Here is a 16,200-nt window from a genome sequence, read left to right on the forward strand (position 1 = left end):
ACAGTGTCCAGGGGAGATGGATTTCTCCTTTTAACAGGGAGGTTAAAAGATGGTCGGTGCCACAGCAGCTGAATTTGTCCCTCCAGACCTGGCCTTGGAGGAGGGAAAAGGGCAGGAAAAGCTTCCTGCTGTGGATTTTGGGTTGGATCCTTGGAGCTGCAGCAGCTGCTCGTGGAATCTGAGCTGAGCACAGACATCACCTCCGTGTGATTAAAGAGCAGAAATTACAGAATTGTTCTTCCCACAGTGGAAATTCCCTTCCCAAGCAGGGGCTGCCACTTGGGGCTTGTGGGATAATTCATTGGGGTTGGAATTTGGGAGTGTTACCCACATCCATGGCACAGACTCAATCTTTGCACATGGAATTTGCTGCCAGGATCAATTTCCCATCCATAGGAAGGGAATTAAATTGACTGGTCCCAGCAAGAGCAGTCGGGGAGTCCTGTCAGGAACCAGAATCATGGAATCCCTGAGCTTGGAAAAGCCATCCAAGATCTTTGAGTCCAACCCTTAACCCAGCATTAACCCACCTCCCCAAGTGCCACAGTCACTGAAGTTTCCCTTCAAAGTCTGAGTTCTTCCAAGGAAATATTTTTCAGAAAAATTAAAAAAAAAGGGAAACTTTTCCTAATATTTTATCCCTAAGAGGGGAACAGTTCTGAAGGAAATAGGTCAGCACAGCATTGGAGAATTTATAAAATCATTGTTCTAAGTTGGACAAAAATGCAAATGAAATCTTTCAGCTGCTTTTTTCTCGGGAGAATTTGGTCTCTCTGGAAAATGATTGTCTAAGCCATGCTTGGTAATTAACACCTCTGCCCCGTGTTTGGTTCTAATTAGGTCCTAATTAGGCCCTAATTTTACACCAGCAACACCAAGATTTGCCTTTATAGAGAATCAGAGAATCCCGGAATGGTTTGGGTTGGAAGAGAGAGAAAACTCATCCCATTCCCTTGGGCAGGGACACCTCCCACTGTCCCAGGTGCTCCAAGTGTCCAACCTGGCCTTGGGCACTGCCAGGGATCCAGGGACAGCCACAGCAAATCTGGGGCCTCTTCATCCACACAGCCACAAATTCCTGCCCAATATCCAGTACAACCCTTCCTTCTAGCACTGGGAAGCCATTCCCTGTGTCCTGTCCCTGCAGCCCTTGGGAATTGTCTCTCTCCAGGTTTCCTGGGGCTCCATCCAAGGCCAGCCTGGACAGTGGGGACACTGGGAGGTGTCCCTGCCATGGCAGGGCTGGCACTGGATGGGCTCTGAGGTGCCTCCAACCCCAACCAGTCTGGGATTCTGGGATTTTATGACCTGTGCCTGATCCCTTCAGCACCCAAATCCCTGCAGCCATGGGCTGGGTGCTCCCAAAGCCACTCCAGGAGCCACTTCCCAGAGTCTGATCCCAGCTGGGTGTGAGGCCAAGAGGAACCTCTGGAGAGCTCCTGGTGCCTGTTTGGGGGCTGGGGCAGCACTGGGACATCCCAAATCCATTATTTTCACCAGCACTGCTCCTTCAGCTTGGCCAAGGCCTGTGGCTCTGCAGAAGGTCCAGCAGCTCCTTCTCACAGCAGCCATCACTCACATCATCCCACAAATCCCCGTCCCCTCCTTTCCTTAGGGAGATTTCTCCTCGGGGATCTTCACGGCCGGCTGCTCCACGGCCAGCTGGTTCTCCAGGACGCAGCAGAGCTTGTAATTCTCCATGAGCTTGGCCTGGAAGTACTGCCTGTCCTTCTGGTGCCAGGCGTCGGTGGCGATGTAGGTGTGGTAGGGGTCGCGGGGCCCCTCGAGGCGCCGCGCCCGCAGGTTGGTCACCAGCACGCCCACCGTGAAGAAGCCAAAGAGGCCCAGCATCAGCAGCACGTAGATGATCTCCAGGCTGTCGCTGGCAGCCCTGAGCTGAGGAGGGGCAGAGGTGTTGGTCCGTCCCAGGCACTCCTGGAGGAGTTTGGAGAGGAGAAGGCTCGGGGCCGTGGCGTTGGACAGCGCCCACGTTCCCATCTCCGGCGCTCGGGCACTTCTTCCTTCCCTCGGCTGCAAAAAGGGTAAAACCCAAGGGGTGGCATCAGGCAAAGGTGGGATTTCCTCTCTCTCCCTTCCCTGGTTGCTCTCCTCAGTGAGGGATTTGCCTCTGAGGGTCTGGGTGGATGTGGAGAGCTCCATCTCCTCTCCCAACCAGCAACCCAGGGCTGAGCCCACAGACACTTGTTGTATTTCTCTGGGGAATGGTTTTTTCCCCAGGATCCCTGAAGCCTGTAACCATGTAGTTTTACCCTTCCTTCCTTTCTTGACCCAATTGGATGAGATCCAGCCGTCCCCCCTGGACAGAAACCTTGATAAGGCTCTGTTCTTCCTTTTTCTTGCTCTTGCCTTCCAAGGCTCCAGCCCTTTTTCCCTCCTTCTGGACTTCCCTTGCCCTCATTTCCCCTCCTGGAATAAACGTCTTGGATCAACCCTGGGGGTAAGAGCCTCTTTCGGATCTTTTGCCCTATCCCTGAAATATTCCCCCAAAGCCTCCCAAGGAACTGAGCCAGCCCCGGGGGGACTTCGGGGGACTCGTTTCACCCACTGACACCTTCAGAACACCCCCGGGCTCCACAGATGGTCCCTCATGGTGTGGAGCTGTCACAGAACCTCATCCCCACCTCCCTGCTGCTGTTTGAAGCTCAGGGGTCCCACCCTGAGCCCCCCAGGCAGGAGAAGTGTCCAAGGGACAGCTCCATCTCTGCTCCTTGTGCCCTGACAGCACCCAGGAGGGATTGAGGGGGGATTTTAGGGCCAGGCTCTGCCCCCAGAGGGTTCAGGCACTGCCCAGGCTCCCCAGGGAATGGGCACTGCCAGAGCTCCAGGAGCAGGAAATGGGAACACCCAGAAGCTTCCCAAGCACAGCCTCAGCTCTGACAGTCCCACACGAGAGGCTGAAGGGTCCCTTTGCCCTTTTCAGTGCCACTGAAAATCACTTAATCAGAGGAATCCTGTCAGCACTGCATCCCCAAATCCCCAGGATTAGTTCAAGCATCCTTCAAGGATCGGTTTAATGATCCCCAGGGTCATTTTAAGAAAAAGAGCAAAAAGGAAGAGTTCAAGCCCTAAGTCTGGAGCAGAACACCATGTGCCCGTGAGTGATCCTGGATTGATGAGCTGAGGGGAAAGTTCAGTTGTCTCCGAGGGATTTCCAACTTCAGTCTTCATCTTTTCCACAAAAATAAATGTGGAGAGAGGAGCTCACCCTGGAGCAGGTTTGCTGGTGGGACCTGGGACCCCAAAGGGGCTCCAGGTTGGAGCAGTTCCTAAAGAAATGACCCCATGGAAAAGGGAGAAGTTCCTACAGGACTGACCCCATGGAAAAACGATCCACACTGGAGCAGTTCCTGAAGGATTGACCCCATGGGAAAAAGGAGCAGTTCCTGAAGCAGCCAGGAACATCAAATCATAAAATCAGTTTGGGGTTGGAAGAGACCTCAAATATAATCTCATTTCACCTCCTGCCACGGCAGGGACACCTCCCACTGTCCCAGGGACACCTCCCACTGTCCCAGGTGCTCCAAGTGTCCAGCCTGGCCTTGGGCACTGCCAGGGATCCAGGGGCAGCCACAGCAAATCTGGGAATTCTATTCCAGGGCCTGCCCACCCTGCCAGGGAGGAAATTTTTCCTAATATCTGCTCTAAACCTGGAATTTCTCAGGTTGAACCCATTCCCTGTGTCCTGTCCCTGCAGCCCTTGGGAATTGTCTCTCTCCAGGTTTCCTGGGGCTCCTTCAGGCCCTGCAAGGCCACCCTGAGCTCAGCCCAAAGCTTCTCCTGTCCAGGCTGGACAATCCCAGCTGTGCCTTTCCTCATCCACGACTCACAATCCCACCACAGCCCCGCATTTAAATGAGTCTGGAAAAGGAAACCAGCCCTTGACCCCCTGAACTGCCCCTCAGGGTGACTTCTGTGCCAACCTTGGCACTCCCCTGGGTGGCTCTCAGGGCTTCCCACGGCTTTAAATCCACGGGAGCAGCTCAGCAAATCCTCCTCCAGAACACTGAGCTGTTGTTGGCGGGGGATTTTGAAGAGGAAGTACATTTAGAACTATTTCTAATCCATCCAGGCTGAAAAGGAGCCCGGGGCAGGAGTGACAGCTCTGGGAGGGGATGGTGGCAGCTCAGGGATGTTTTCCAGGAGCTCAGCATGGGAGGGAGCAGGGCTGGGCACAGCCTCCAGCTGCTGGGAATGGCTCTGAAGGAACACGAGGTACCTGGAGGCTTCCTTGGATTTGTTTGTGCCTGGTTACAGAATAAAAGCTGCACAAGGAGCTGCTGAAGCAGAGGGACAGAGGCAGGAGCCAACAGCCCTGAGGAGGAGAAGGTTTCCCTGGGATGTTCTGTGCCTGCCCCAGCCAAGGGAACACAACTCCTGCACACATGGGGAGGGTCACACGCATGAATTAATTGTTAATTAACAGCTCCTTGTGCTGATTTTCACTGTGAACTCAGCACTCAGGGCTTTGAGGCTGAAACATTGAGAAATTTATCACGAGGTGGAGGATTCTTGTGGAATCCCAGAATGGTTTGGGGTGGGAGGGAGCTTAAAACTCATCCTGATCCATGGGCAGGGACACCTTCCCAATGTTCCAGGCTGCTCCAGCCTGGCCTTGGGCACTGCCAGGGCTCCAGGGGCAGCCACAGCTGCTCTGGGCACCCTGTGCCAGCCCTGCCCACCCTGCCAGGGAACAATTCCTGCCCCAGAGCCCAGCCAGCCCTGCCCTGGGCACTGGGAAGCCATTCCCTGGCTCCTGTCCCTGCAGCCCTTGGGAATTGTCACTCTCCAGGTTTCCTGGGGCTCCATCCAAGGCCAGCCCGGACACTGGGGACACTGGGAGGTGTCCCTGCCATGGCAGGGCTGGCACTGGATGGGCTTTGAGGTCCCTCCAACCCCAACCAGTCTGGGATTCTGGGATTCTGGGATTTCATGACCTGTGCCTGATCCCTTCAGCACCCAAATCCCTGCAGCCGTGGGCTGGGTGCTCCCAAAGCCACTCCAGGAGCCACTTCCCAGAGTCTGATCCCAGCTGGGTGTGAGGCCAAGAGGAAGCTCTGGAGAGCTCCTGGTGCCTGTTTGGGGGCTGAGGCACTGGGAATGTCACAGCAGAGCTGAGGATTTGGTTTGGACTCCAGACACAGGGAACTGCAGCTGGATGTGGCACCTCGTGGAGCTGCTGCCAGCTGTGGGAATGGCAGGACAGACTGACACCCGGCTGCTTCCCAACAAAGGCACAGCACAGCTGCTGCAAAGGAGGCTGATCCTGCCTGGATCCTGCTCCTTGATCCTGGATCCTGCTCCCAGTGCCTAGATCCTGGCCCTTCCTGCCCTGGCTGAGCTGGGCTGATCTCCAGAAGCTCAGCTCCAGAGAAGGTGCAGCCAGAAGCTGCTGGTGCCACCAGGGTTGAAAAGGGAAGAGGGAATTTTCTGTCCTGGAATGCACCTCAGATTTGTGGCTTTGGAGCTCAACAGGAATTTTGTCCTCGAGCGTTGGGTGGTGCAGAGAGGCCAGAGGAGGCTCCAGGATGAGCAGAGGGCTGGAGCAGCTCTGCTGGGAGGAAAGGCTGCCACAGCTGGGATTGTTCAGCCTGGACAGGAGAAGCTTTGGGCTGAGCTCAGGGTGGCCTTGCAGGGCCTGAAGGAGCCCCAGGAAACCTGGAGAGAGACAATTCCCAAGGGCTGCAGGGACAGGACACAGGGAATGGCTTCAGACTGAAAAAAATTCCAGGTTTAGAGCAGATATTAGGAAAAATTTCCTCCTTGGGAGGGTGGGCAGACCTGAATAGAATTCCCAGATTTGCTGTGGCTGCCCCTGGATCCCTGGCAGTGCCCAAGGCCAGGTTGGACACTTGGAGCAGACTGGAAGGACAGTGGGAGGTGTCCCTGCCCATGGTTTATGTTTGGAATGGGACGATCTTTAATGTCCCTTCCCAGCCCAAACCTTCCTTGATTCCATGAAAACTGACTCTGGCTGCCTCTCCTTCTCTCCCCTGCTGAGGTTTCGATGTGCTATCCGTCACACAAACAGAGGTGGATGTGAAATGCCACATTTCAATGCCATTTTCTCAGCTCTCCCAAATCACAGCGCCTCTATTTCCATTCCCACCGAGCAAACATCTCCAAGCCTCTCTCCTGTTGCTGCCAAAAGCGTCAGCAGCCAGCCCCAGACACCCAGGCAGTCTCCAGGAACACTCACCTTGAGAAAACACAGCTCTATCACAGCTTCCTGTGGTTTTGATGACACAGAAATAAAGCCTGTGCTGCTCTCAGAGCAAAAATCAGCCCGGCACGTCACCCACCTCCCAGATTTTCTGCCTTGCAGCTCTTCTGGTGCTTCTCCACCTCCATCAAAGATCCACTGACCTCCCTGGCTCGTGTCCCTGCCATTCCTTCAGGGATGAGTAGGTCAGACACCGTTTCTCCATTGCACAAGGCAGCCTCATTTCCTCGCTCCAGCTCCCTCCCGGGAATTTTGCAACTCAGCAGCATCCAGGGCACTGCTCCTGGGGCAGCAGCACAGCCCAGGAGGAAAAGCTGCTGCAGGAAGGGATCTGCAAACACCTTCTGCAGCCCTCTGCCTCTGCAGGGCAATCCTTCTCTGCTCACCTGGGCACAGCCTCATTCGGCTCCTGCTGTGGCTTTTAAAAGCAGCACTTTTGCACTGAATTCTCCCCAGACCTCCGACTTTGCTCTGATCACAAGCCAAAATTATTATTATTATTTTTTTTTCTTGCACGCAGTATATACATCCCACTATTCCAAAGCAGAAAAACCCAACAATCCTCCCTTAAAAAAAAAAAAAAAAAACCAAAAAATAACCAAACCTAAGCGAGTTTATCCCACGGGATGCCTCGGGAGGGCTGCTGGCCCCAAGGAGCAAACAGTGGCACGGCTGGAACAGCAAACAAAGGCTGGCAGCAGAGCTCCTGCTCCTCCATCAGTTCAGCTCTGCTGAGCTCCTGGAGCTTCCCAGCTTCTCCCCAGCCCCGTTCCCACCCCGGAGCTCCCGCACGCACCTGGCGGCCGCAGGGCGAGGAGGAGATGGATGGAAAAAGCCCTGGTTGGTGGTGGCTGGGAGGCCGGTGGTTGCTGCAGGGTGCAGGGCTGGCAGTGTCCCGGCGTGGCTCTGAGCTGCAGGAGAACAGGGAAACTGCCGGGCTCTGAGCAGCAGGAGCCGTGCCCGGGGCAGGTGCCCAGGTGGGAGGTGCTGAGGGGACACCACAGCAGCTCCTGTCATGGGGAATGTGCAGCTAAAGGTAGAGCAGAGCAGCAGAGAGGGGATTATGGAATGGTCTGAGTGGGAATAAAGCCACAGGGATCTTGTGTCTCTGTCTAGATCCCCCAACAATCCCCCCTCTGGGCATCCCTGGGTGTCCAAAGGCTCCTGGAGCTCTGGCAGTGCCCATTCCCTGGGGAGCCTGGGCAGTGCCTGAGCCCTCTGGGCACCTAAAATCCACCCTCAATCCCTCCTGGCACTGCTCCAGCCTCTCCCTGGCTCCTGCAGCCCCCAGGAGCTCTGCCCACCCCAGAGGTGCTGCCCTGGCACTCCTCGAGCCCCATCCTCCAGGGATAACGCACGTTTTGGGGTGTGAGGAGGAAGGGAAGGTCATTTCAGGGCTCACCTCACTGAAGGGAGCACTCGCTCACCAAAACATTGAAAACTCCACCCAAAACTTCACCCTCCACTTTGTACCTGAGGAATAAATGCCTGTGGTTACCCCTGAGCTGGATCAGGGATAACTGGGATCCACCAGTGCCCACCTGGAAGCTACAAAATGGATTTATCAGCTTTCAGAGATACATTTGAAGTCCTTCAGAGGATGCTGCTGGTGTGGGGTAACATCCCCTGAGCATTCCTGGGGCCAGGAATGGGCACAGCCACCCCATGGCAGGGATAGGGGATGGGGATGAGAACGGGGACTGGGATGGGATGGGATCCATGGGGTGGGATCCATGGGATGGGATGAAGGGATGGGATGGGATGGGATGGGGTGGGATGGGATGGGATGGGGTGGGATGGGATTGGATGGGATGGGATGGATTGGATCCTGGGATGAGATGGGGTGGGGGGGAAAGGGTGAGAAGAGGTGGGAAGGGATCCATGGGATTAGATGGGATGGATGAGATGGGATGGGATCCATGGTGTGGGATGGGGTGGGATCCTGGGATGGGATGGGATGGGATGGGATGGGATGGGATGGGATGGGATCCATGGGGTGGCATGGGGTGGGATTGGATGGGATCCTGGGATGGGATGGGGTGGGATGGGATGGCCCCTCCTTGCCTGACACTCTTTGCCAGCTGCTGTTCCCTGGGCAGCAGCTGGAGAGAGGAATCGAAGGGGTGATTTGGACATTTAAACAAAACGAATGAAACTATCTCAGCATTTCCTTGGTGCCCACTTTTCCAGAGCTTTATTCCGTTTTCCCTCAGGGTGAGGATGCAGCCCCTGCTCCCCTTGCCTGAGCTGCTGCTCCTTTTGGGATTAATTCCCCAGACTGGCCCAAATCTCTGGTAAAATCTGCCTTTCTGCCCCCTGCCTGCTCAGTTTCTCCCCTCCAGAGCTGCCCAATTCAGTTCTCCTTCGCCCTCGGGAAGCCGAGAACTGGATCTGATCTTGTTTTAACAGCCCCCAGGGAATTCCCCTTTGAGATCTTTTAGGTGAATTTTAAAACCTGACACAGGCCCAAGAAAGAGGGAGAAGCTGCAGGGGTAGTCCAGGAGGAGGAAATTCCCTTCCCCAGAGCAGCAGCATCAGCTTGAGGCCAAAACCCTGGAAGATGAAGGAATGTTGTGTCTGAGGGTGTGAACTCCCCCAAAATATCTGAAGTTTTAACCCAGCACTGGATCAGGAAAAGCTGCTGGAAGGATGGGCCGAGGTTGATTAGGGAAACTAATAAATCAATAAAGCCATTTGATGAAATAAATGGATTAAATCAGCTTTGCAGAAAGCTCAGAAATGGGGTCAGAGCAGCAAAGGCTCCCTCTGGGGTGGCCACAGTGCATTGGACCCAGGAGAGATCCAGACTGGTGTGATAAATGCATATTATACATTAGAAATTGATATTATACGTTATAAATTGATATTATATACTATATATTCTATATTATATACTATAAATCCTACATTATATATGTTGTTTATTATATATATTATATAATACATATAATATTATATATTATTCATTATATATTATGTATTATGCATTCTATATGATATATGATATATGATATATGATATATGATGTGTGATATATGATATATGATATATGATATATGACATATGATATGTGATATGTGATATATGATATATGATTGATATATTATATATGATATATGATATATGATATATTATATGTTATGTATTATATATTATGTATTATATATTTATATTTATATTTATATTTATATTTAGGCCTTTCACAAATACTGGAATGAATACTGTATCTATAATTTTACTGTATTATGCTTTATTAACAGAGTTTAGAAAAGTGATAAAGGTATTTTCTGATTGTAACATAGTGTTAATAGTAAAAAGACTGGTTTTATTTTTTCTTTTTGTGACATCTAAACTGACAAAACCAGGAAGTTTCCCGGAGGGGAAGGGGTCACCTCGTATCCCTCCATAAACGCAACTCTCTGTGTCCTTATCCAAATGAAAATAACCAGAAACCTCAGGAAAAAAGACTTTTGAGACCCATGTTACCAGAGTGGAGCCACTCACAAACAAATCCACCAGATAAAATGATTGAGGGGAATTGAAACAGATAAAACCCAAAAAGAATGTTTGAATTATGCGTGAAGATCTGTTGAATATGCAACAGGGCAATCCTTAAAACACAAAATTTGAAATGGAAGGATTTCAATTAAATTTGAAAGGGAAGGATGTGCTTTCTGATGAAAAAAGTTCCACCCTGGCTGGAACTTTTGCTTTTCTGTCTCCTAAATAGTCTGTTTTTATTATTATTTATTATTTTTATATTTTAAATATTTTTGTTTTTTAAATATTTTTATTATATATTTTAATGAATTAATTTATTAAATATTTTTATTATTTTTTTAATTTAACTTATAAATTTTTCTAAGCGAGAGGAGAAGAGAAATTCCTGTGTGAAAAATTTATAGAGGATCCTCCAAACCTGACTGGAAGCTCCCACATCTGTGTGCAAACTCTGAGATCAGCTGACTTGGAAAAGGCCACGGCATAGAGAGGACTTTGTTGAGAGGGATTGACCTGGAAATAAGTTTCAAACCTTGCAAACAGAGCAGGGATTTTGGAGAATTAAAGCTGGGAAAGCTGCACTGTGACAACACCACGTGGGGGAAAAGAAAAAGTGGTTGGTGGGAGAAGAAGCAGCAGCATCGTGTGACAAAAAGCGTTTTTGAGGCGTTGTAGAACCAAGAAATAACTCGGCTTCTGAAAGAATGGCCTTGAGTTTTCCACCTCCTGTGTGTCGCCCTTCTGTGAGATTGATCATGGGAGAAAATCTTTTTAAAAACACCTCTCAGGTGTCCCATCTCTGTAGAGCTGGCCTTTTCCACCTGCTGCTTTTCCTGCTGAGGGGACAGGGATGTGCAGGGAGCTCTGGGGACACCCAAGGAAGAGCTCTTATTTTTTTTTTCCCCACGTGGAAAATGTGAATTTCTCACCAAAAAAAAAAAAAAAAAAATTTTTTTCTGTCTGTATTTTTTTCTGAGATGCAAGATTCCATCCATTAAATGAAACGAATCTTAGAAATTATTGTGGGGTGATTTCAGGCTGGTTTGGTGTGATATTCAGCATCTTGTCCTAAAATAGCTGGTGCTTCCATTTCCAACCATCTCTTCCAGGTTCTTTCTTTGATGAGAAATCCTGCTGCCTTTGCCTCGCTAGGAAATCGGGGGGCTTCTTTCAAATTTCTGTGTTGATAGAAGCCTAATTTTTATATTTTAAAGAATCCATTCCTTGTCCCTTCTCACCAGGCAGGGACCACGTGTCCCCCCAGGCAGCTGTGGTGTCACCTTCCCATCCCAAAGTCCCCGAGGGGGCTCTTTGGGGACCCCACCTGCAGAGCTGCCCCAGCCCTGGAATTCCCAGCACAGGGAAGACGTGGAGCTGCTGCAGAGAGCCCAGAGGAGGCTCCAGGATGAGCAGAGGGCTGGAGCAGCTCTGCTGGGAGGAAAGGCTGCCACAGCTGGGATTGTTCAGCCTGGACAGGAGAAGCTTTGGGCTGAGCTCAGGGTGGCCTTGCAGGGCCTGAAGGAGCCCCAGGAAACCTGGAGAGAGACAATTCCCAAGGGCTGCAGGGACAGGACACAGGGAATGGCTTCAACCTGAAAAAATTCCAGGTTTAGATTTGATATTAGGAAACATTTCCTCCCTGGGAGGGTTGGACGTTGGGGCTTGGAGCAAACTGGAAGGACAGTGGAATCTGTCCCTGCCCATGGACTGGGATGATTTTTAAGGTCTCAGCCCAACTCAGACCATTTTAGGATTAATTCTGGGATAAATCTCAGAGTCTGTGTGAGCCCCACTCCTCTCCCAGTCCCTTCCAGCCCAGGGAATTCTGTGTCTCCATTAGAGCAGCTCCATTGTTCCAGGAGCAAACCTGTCACTTCTATTTGACTTTGGGGGGGATTTGAGAGCGCCTGTGACGGGGAGATTATTATTTAATATCTTTTTAAAGAGCTCCAGCTCTGTGTGGGAAATTCTCTTTGCCCTCCTGGATCTGTCAGTAGCCACAGATTTCATTTTCCCCGGGTCAATGACGACCTGTGGAGTGATGGGATCCCTCAGGAAGTTTTCTCTGGAAGGTGACAAAGGACATTTCCCAGCACAGGGTCTTGCAGATCTCTGGAAGTCGCAGTCCCGGGAGCCTTTTGGATTTAAATCGGCCTCATTTTTGTTTGGAGGAAAGAAATCCTGAAATAAGAACGGGGAGCAGAAAATACATTTTATTCTGTCAATGAATTTTCCCTTTTCCTTGGAAAAGCTGCTGCTGTGGCCCTTGTACAGGACTAGATAAAGTCTACCCTGCCTCTGTCCAGATCTTTATCTGTGCCACGGTAACCCCTGAAAATCAGGGGGAAGGACCAGAGTTGTCCAAACTCTCACTGGCAGAGTCCTCTGGGCAAGAGGGAGAGAGAAATAATTCAAAATTCAGTCAATAATTCAGAAATCAGTTGGCCATATTGAATAATAATTACAATAATTCAGAAATAAGTTATTCATATTGAATAATTAATTCAATAATTCAGAAATCAGTTGGTCATATTGAATAATTATTACAATAATTCAGAAATCAGTTGGTCATATCGAATAATTAATTCAATAATTCAGAAATCAGTTGGTCATATCGAATAATTATTACAATAATTCAGAAACAAGTTGGTCATATCGAATAATTAATTCAATAATTCAGGAATAATTTGGTCTCCTCTGGCCCCACAGTGCCCTGAGCAGTTCCCAGGGCCTGGCTCTGCTCCCTTTGGCTGAGCCAAGGGGACAGGAGGGGACAGGAGGGGACAGGAGGGGACAAGGACCTTCTCCAGCTCCATCACCCACCCCAAACTTGTCCCCTCACCAAAGAGCTCCACTCCCAAAGGCCTTGGCCAGTCCCTTTGGGAACCCCCAGTTCAGCCCAAACCCTGCAGAAATCCTTTAGGACTGGGATTGTCCAAGTCACCCTACAAAGGATGAGCTTCCAGGAAAGCCAAGAGAGGGATTTTCATTCACCTGCTGCTCTCCCAGCACAAACAAAACCCCAAAAGTCCTAAAAACAAGGGTTTGGAGCCTCTCATTTGCTCAATCTCTGCCAGGATCCAGGATTCCCTTGGCAGAGGAGTGGGAGTGAGGCCACAGCTCAGGGATGCAGCAAAAGCTCCAGAGTTGTGGGGGATTTACAGCAGCTGGGAAAACTGGCTGCAGCCTGCCACTGAAATGTAATTTAGACTGAAAAAAAAACCCCCAATGTGAAATTAAAAATGTGCTGGCAGCTGCGGCTTTGGAAGGGGCTGGTTGGGGAGGATTCTGACCCCCAGAACGGGATCAAAGGGAATTCCTTTCCTCCAGAGGAATTCTGAGCCCTCAGCTGAGGCACAGGGACTGGAGAGTTGATTTTGGTGAGGATGATTCTGATGGATCATCACCAATCACCACTCACAGAGCGAGGAAATTCGGGTTAATGCTGAGCAAAGCTGGAGTTTTCTGCTGCCAGGGGTCCTGGGAAAGGTTCCTCCTTTGAGCTACAAACTCATCTTCACTCCTGACCGAGGCCCTGGCACAGGGATCCCTGGCAGTGCCCAAGGCCAGGTTGGACACTTGGAGCAGCCTGGGACAGTGGGAGGTGTCCCTGCCATGGCAGGGGTGGCACTGGGTGGGATTTGAGGTCCCTCCAAACCCAACCCAATTTGGGATTCTGTGACCCCCTGGGTGAAAATTGAGTGAAAATTGGGTCATCAGCTCCCAGAGGCTGAGCAGAATCCTCTGGGATCTGGGCAGAAGGAGGAAGACTCTGGATCCTAAGCTCAAACAAACTTCCCAGGAGCACACAGAATCCCAGAATGGTTTGTGTTGGGAGAGATCTTAAAGATCATTTTGTCCAACCCCTGCCATGGCAGGGACACCTTCCACTGTCCCAGGCTGCTCCAGGCCCAATGTCCTGGCCTTGAATCCCCACAAAACTGGAGGTTGGTTCATCCTCCCATCATTTAAAGTATCAAAATCCTGACCCATTTGACGGGGCGATCCTTCAGCAAAACCACCACTGAACATTTGGGTTTTCCTCTGCAGAGTCCAACCACCTTCAGAGGGCATTTCAGACCCTCATTTTAATCCCCAAATCCCTGGGGCTGGAAAAGCCCTCCCAGCCCAGACAGTCCCCCCTGTGCCCACCTTGTCCCCAGCGCAGAGCTCTGAGTGCCACCTCCAGGGGACACCTCTGTTGGAGTCCAGGACATCCCCTTGGATGAGCTGGGACCCGAGGAAGGGAATTTGAGCCCTGGACAGGGGGCTTGGAGCTGGTCCAGGGGCTCAGAGACCTTGGCACAGAGCCCAGGAAAACACCGGGTTTGATTTTAATCCATGGGAGAGGAATTGCAACCCACCAGGATGTGAAAACAGTGGTTTAGCACAGTAGATGATACAGAATTCAGTAGTTTTAGGGTTCATAGAATAGAGGTAAATGGGGACAAGATGGTGGAATTTGGGTGGTACCTCATGGACTTCTCCTTCTTCCTCCTCCTCCATCTTTTGGGGTGGTGATGGCACAAAGCAGTCAGAGTGGATTGGAGCAAAGTAGAAATGTCACTTTTAGTGTGAGCACTGGGCATTGGCACAAAATAGTAAATAACCAACCCGTAGTTATCTGTATAAATGTCAGGGGACATCCCATCTGTGGGCTGTCACCTCGTGTCCCAGCTGCTGTCCGGACCTCGGCTGGGAGCAGAGAAAATTCTGAGATATCAAATAATAAACACCACGAGAAACCTGAAAACAATCCTTGAGGACTCTGCTTTTTTATACTGACTCAACTCGGGGCTTTTAGAGGGCCAAGGACTTTAAACAACCAAAACCTCAGGTGAGGAATAAACCCTCCCCAAGACACCCCCAGGGATGGGCACTCCAAAGCTCCCTGGGCACTTCCAAGGCCTGAGCACTTTTTCCATGGGGAAAGATCTCCCAGTACCCTGAGGAGCAGAGATGTTTTATGCTCAAAAAACCATTTTCATGGTGGCATTGTCAGGAGAAGGAAAGCTCAAAGATGTCCCAGTGGTGCAGGAAAAAAGGATCTCCCCAAATCCTCTCCAAGCTCCCAGGAATTTGCACCAAATCTCTGGGGAATGTCAGGAGAGGAGGGTTCTTCGTGCACAAGGAAGGAAAAGAGCCAAATCACAGGGGAACCTTCTGTCCTGAGAAGCCAAACTGGAAAAAAATTAAACTGTTTTCTGTGAGCTGAAACTTTCTGCCCACAGCAGCTGCAGCATGTGAGCCCCAGCCTTGCCTCCCTTATCAAGGAAGTTTTTCAGAGGCAGCAGCAGCCCTGAGTAATTTCTTTATCTCATTTCCTCTTCTTTACAAGTGCCTGTGTTACGGTGTGAGGCCCAGATAAGTTTCTTTTCTCTCCAGGCAGCCCCGTGTGTCTTCCTGCTGGGCTGGTTTTGCCTTGAGCACACAGAACGAGCTGATCCTCACCCTCCCCAAACCTCTGCAGTTTGGGGATTGGAGAGGATTCCCAAATTCCTGCTCCACTGATTCCCAGTGGAGTGAGAGGGTAGGGAGTGCCCCTGGATGTGCAGCCAGTCCCCTGCAGCCTGCACTGGAGAGCTGCTGTGGATTTGCTCTGTCCTTACCCCTGTTTTCCGTGGGTTTAACCACGTCACGAGGAGCAAATTCATCCCAAGGGTGGTGGCAGTGAAGCCAAACCTCATTCGTGGGCTTCAGGCAGAGCCAGAACTTTTGGAATTGCTCCCCAAACACCTCCCTGAGCAGCAGCAGAGGAGCCAGGTCATAGAATCAGGAAGGGTTTGGGACCTTAAGGATCATCCCATTCCACCGGCAGGGATTTCCACCATCTCAGGTTGTTCCAGCCTGGCCTTGGACATTTCCAGGGAGGAGACAGCCACAGCTTCTCCTGGACTTCTGGAAGTGTCCAAGGGTGGCACTGGACGGACTGAAATCCCTCCTGGGATTTCCACAGCCATTCCCTGGTGAGCACACGGGCTCAGGGCAGTGCTTGTGTTTCCTCTCTGCTCACCTGTGTGGGTTGAGGTCATGGAAACTCAGTCAGCTTTGAAATCCTTACCTGGGAGCAGCCCCAGGCTGAGGAGGAGAACACCAGGTCCCTTCTTCCAGGTCAGTCCTTCTCTGGATTCTCCAGGTCACCCACTGGAGCTTCACAGGGGTTGGAAAAGTCCTCCAAAAGTGAGTCCAACCCTGCCCAAAAGCTGCTCCTCCTCAGCCCCTGCTCAGCTCAACCCTCTCACAGAGCAGAAGTGTGGGTTGGAGGAAGTGCTGATGATAATAAATTGATTTTGGGGCGATCATTTTTCCTCTGTGCGTGAGGAGAGTCAGAAACAGAAACACAGAGAGAGTTCCCCAAAGTGCCCGAGGCTGCAGCTGCCCCTGGTGACATCCTGGCACTGCTCAAAGGGAACTTTTTAGCTTCAAACTCCTCTCATCCCAGCCCTGCCCTGGGCAGG

General features: G+C 51.0%; 2 protein-coding genes across 2 annotated transcripts in view; both read right to left on the reverse strand.

Moving 5' to 3' along the window:
* The window catches only part of RRM1 (ribonucleotide reductase catalytic subunit M1), a 516,096-nt gene that overhangs the window by 385,080 nt on the left and 114,816 nt on the right, over window positions 1-16,200 (reverse strand). The window lies entirely within an intron of this gene.
* On the reverse strand, window positions 1,612-6,460 carry KCNE1 (potassium voltage-gated channel subfamily E regulatory subunit 1). Its single transcript, XM_066340232.1, is given in 4 exon segments — window positions 1,612-2,010; window positions 2,012-2,031; window positions 6,218-6,254; window positions 6,256-6,460. Coding segments are annotated over 4 exon segments (609 nt in total). The 5' UTR covers window positions 6,409-6,460.

The sequence above is a fragment of the Sylvia atricapilla genome, chromosome 2, assembly GCF_009819655.1.
Source record: "Sylvia atricapilla isolate bSylAtr1 chromosome 2, bSylAtr1.pri, whole genome shotgun sequence".
NCBI lineage: Eukaryota > Metazoa > Chordata > Aves > Passeriformes > Sylviidae > Sylvia > Sylvia atricapilla.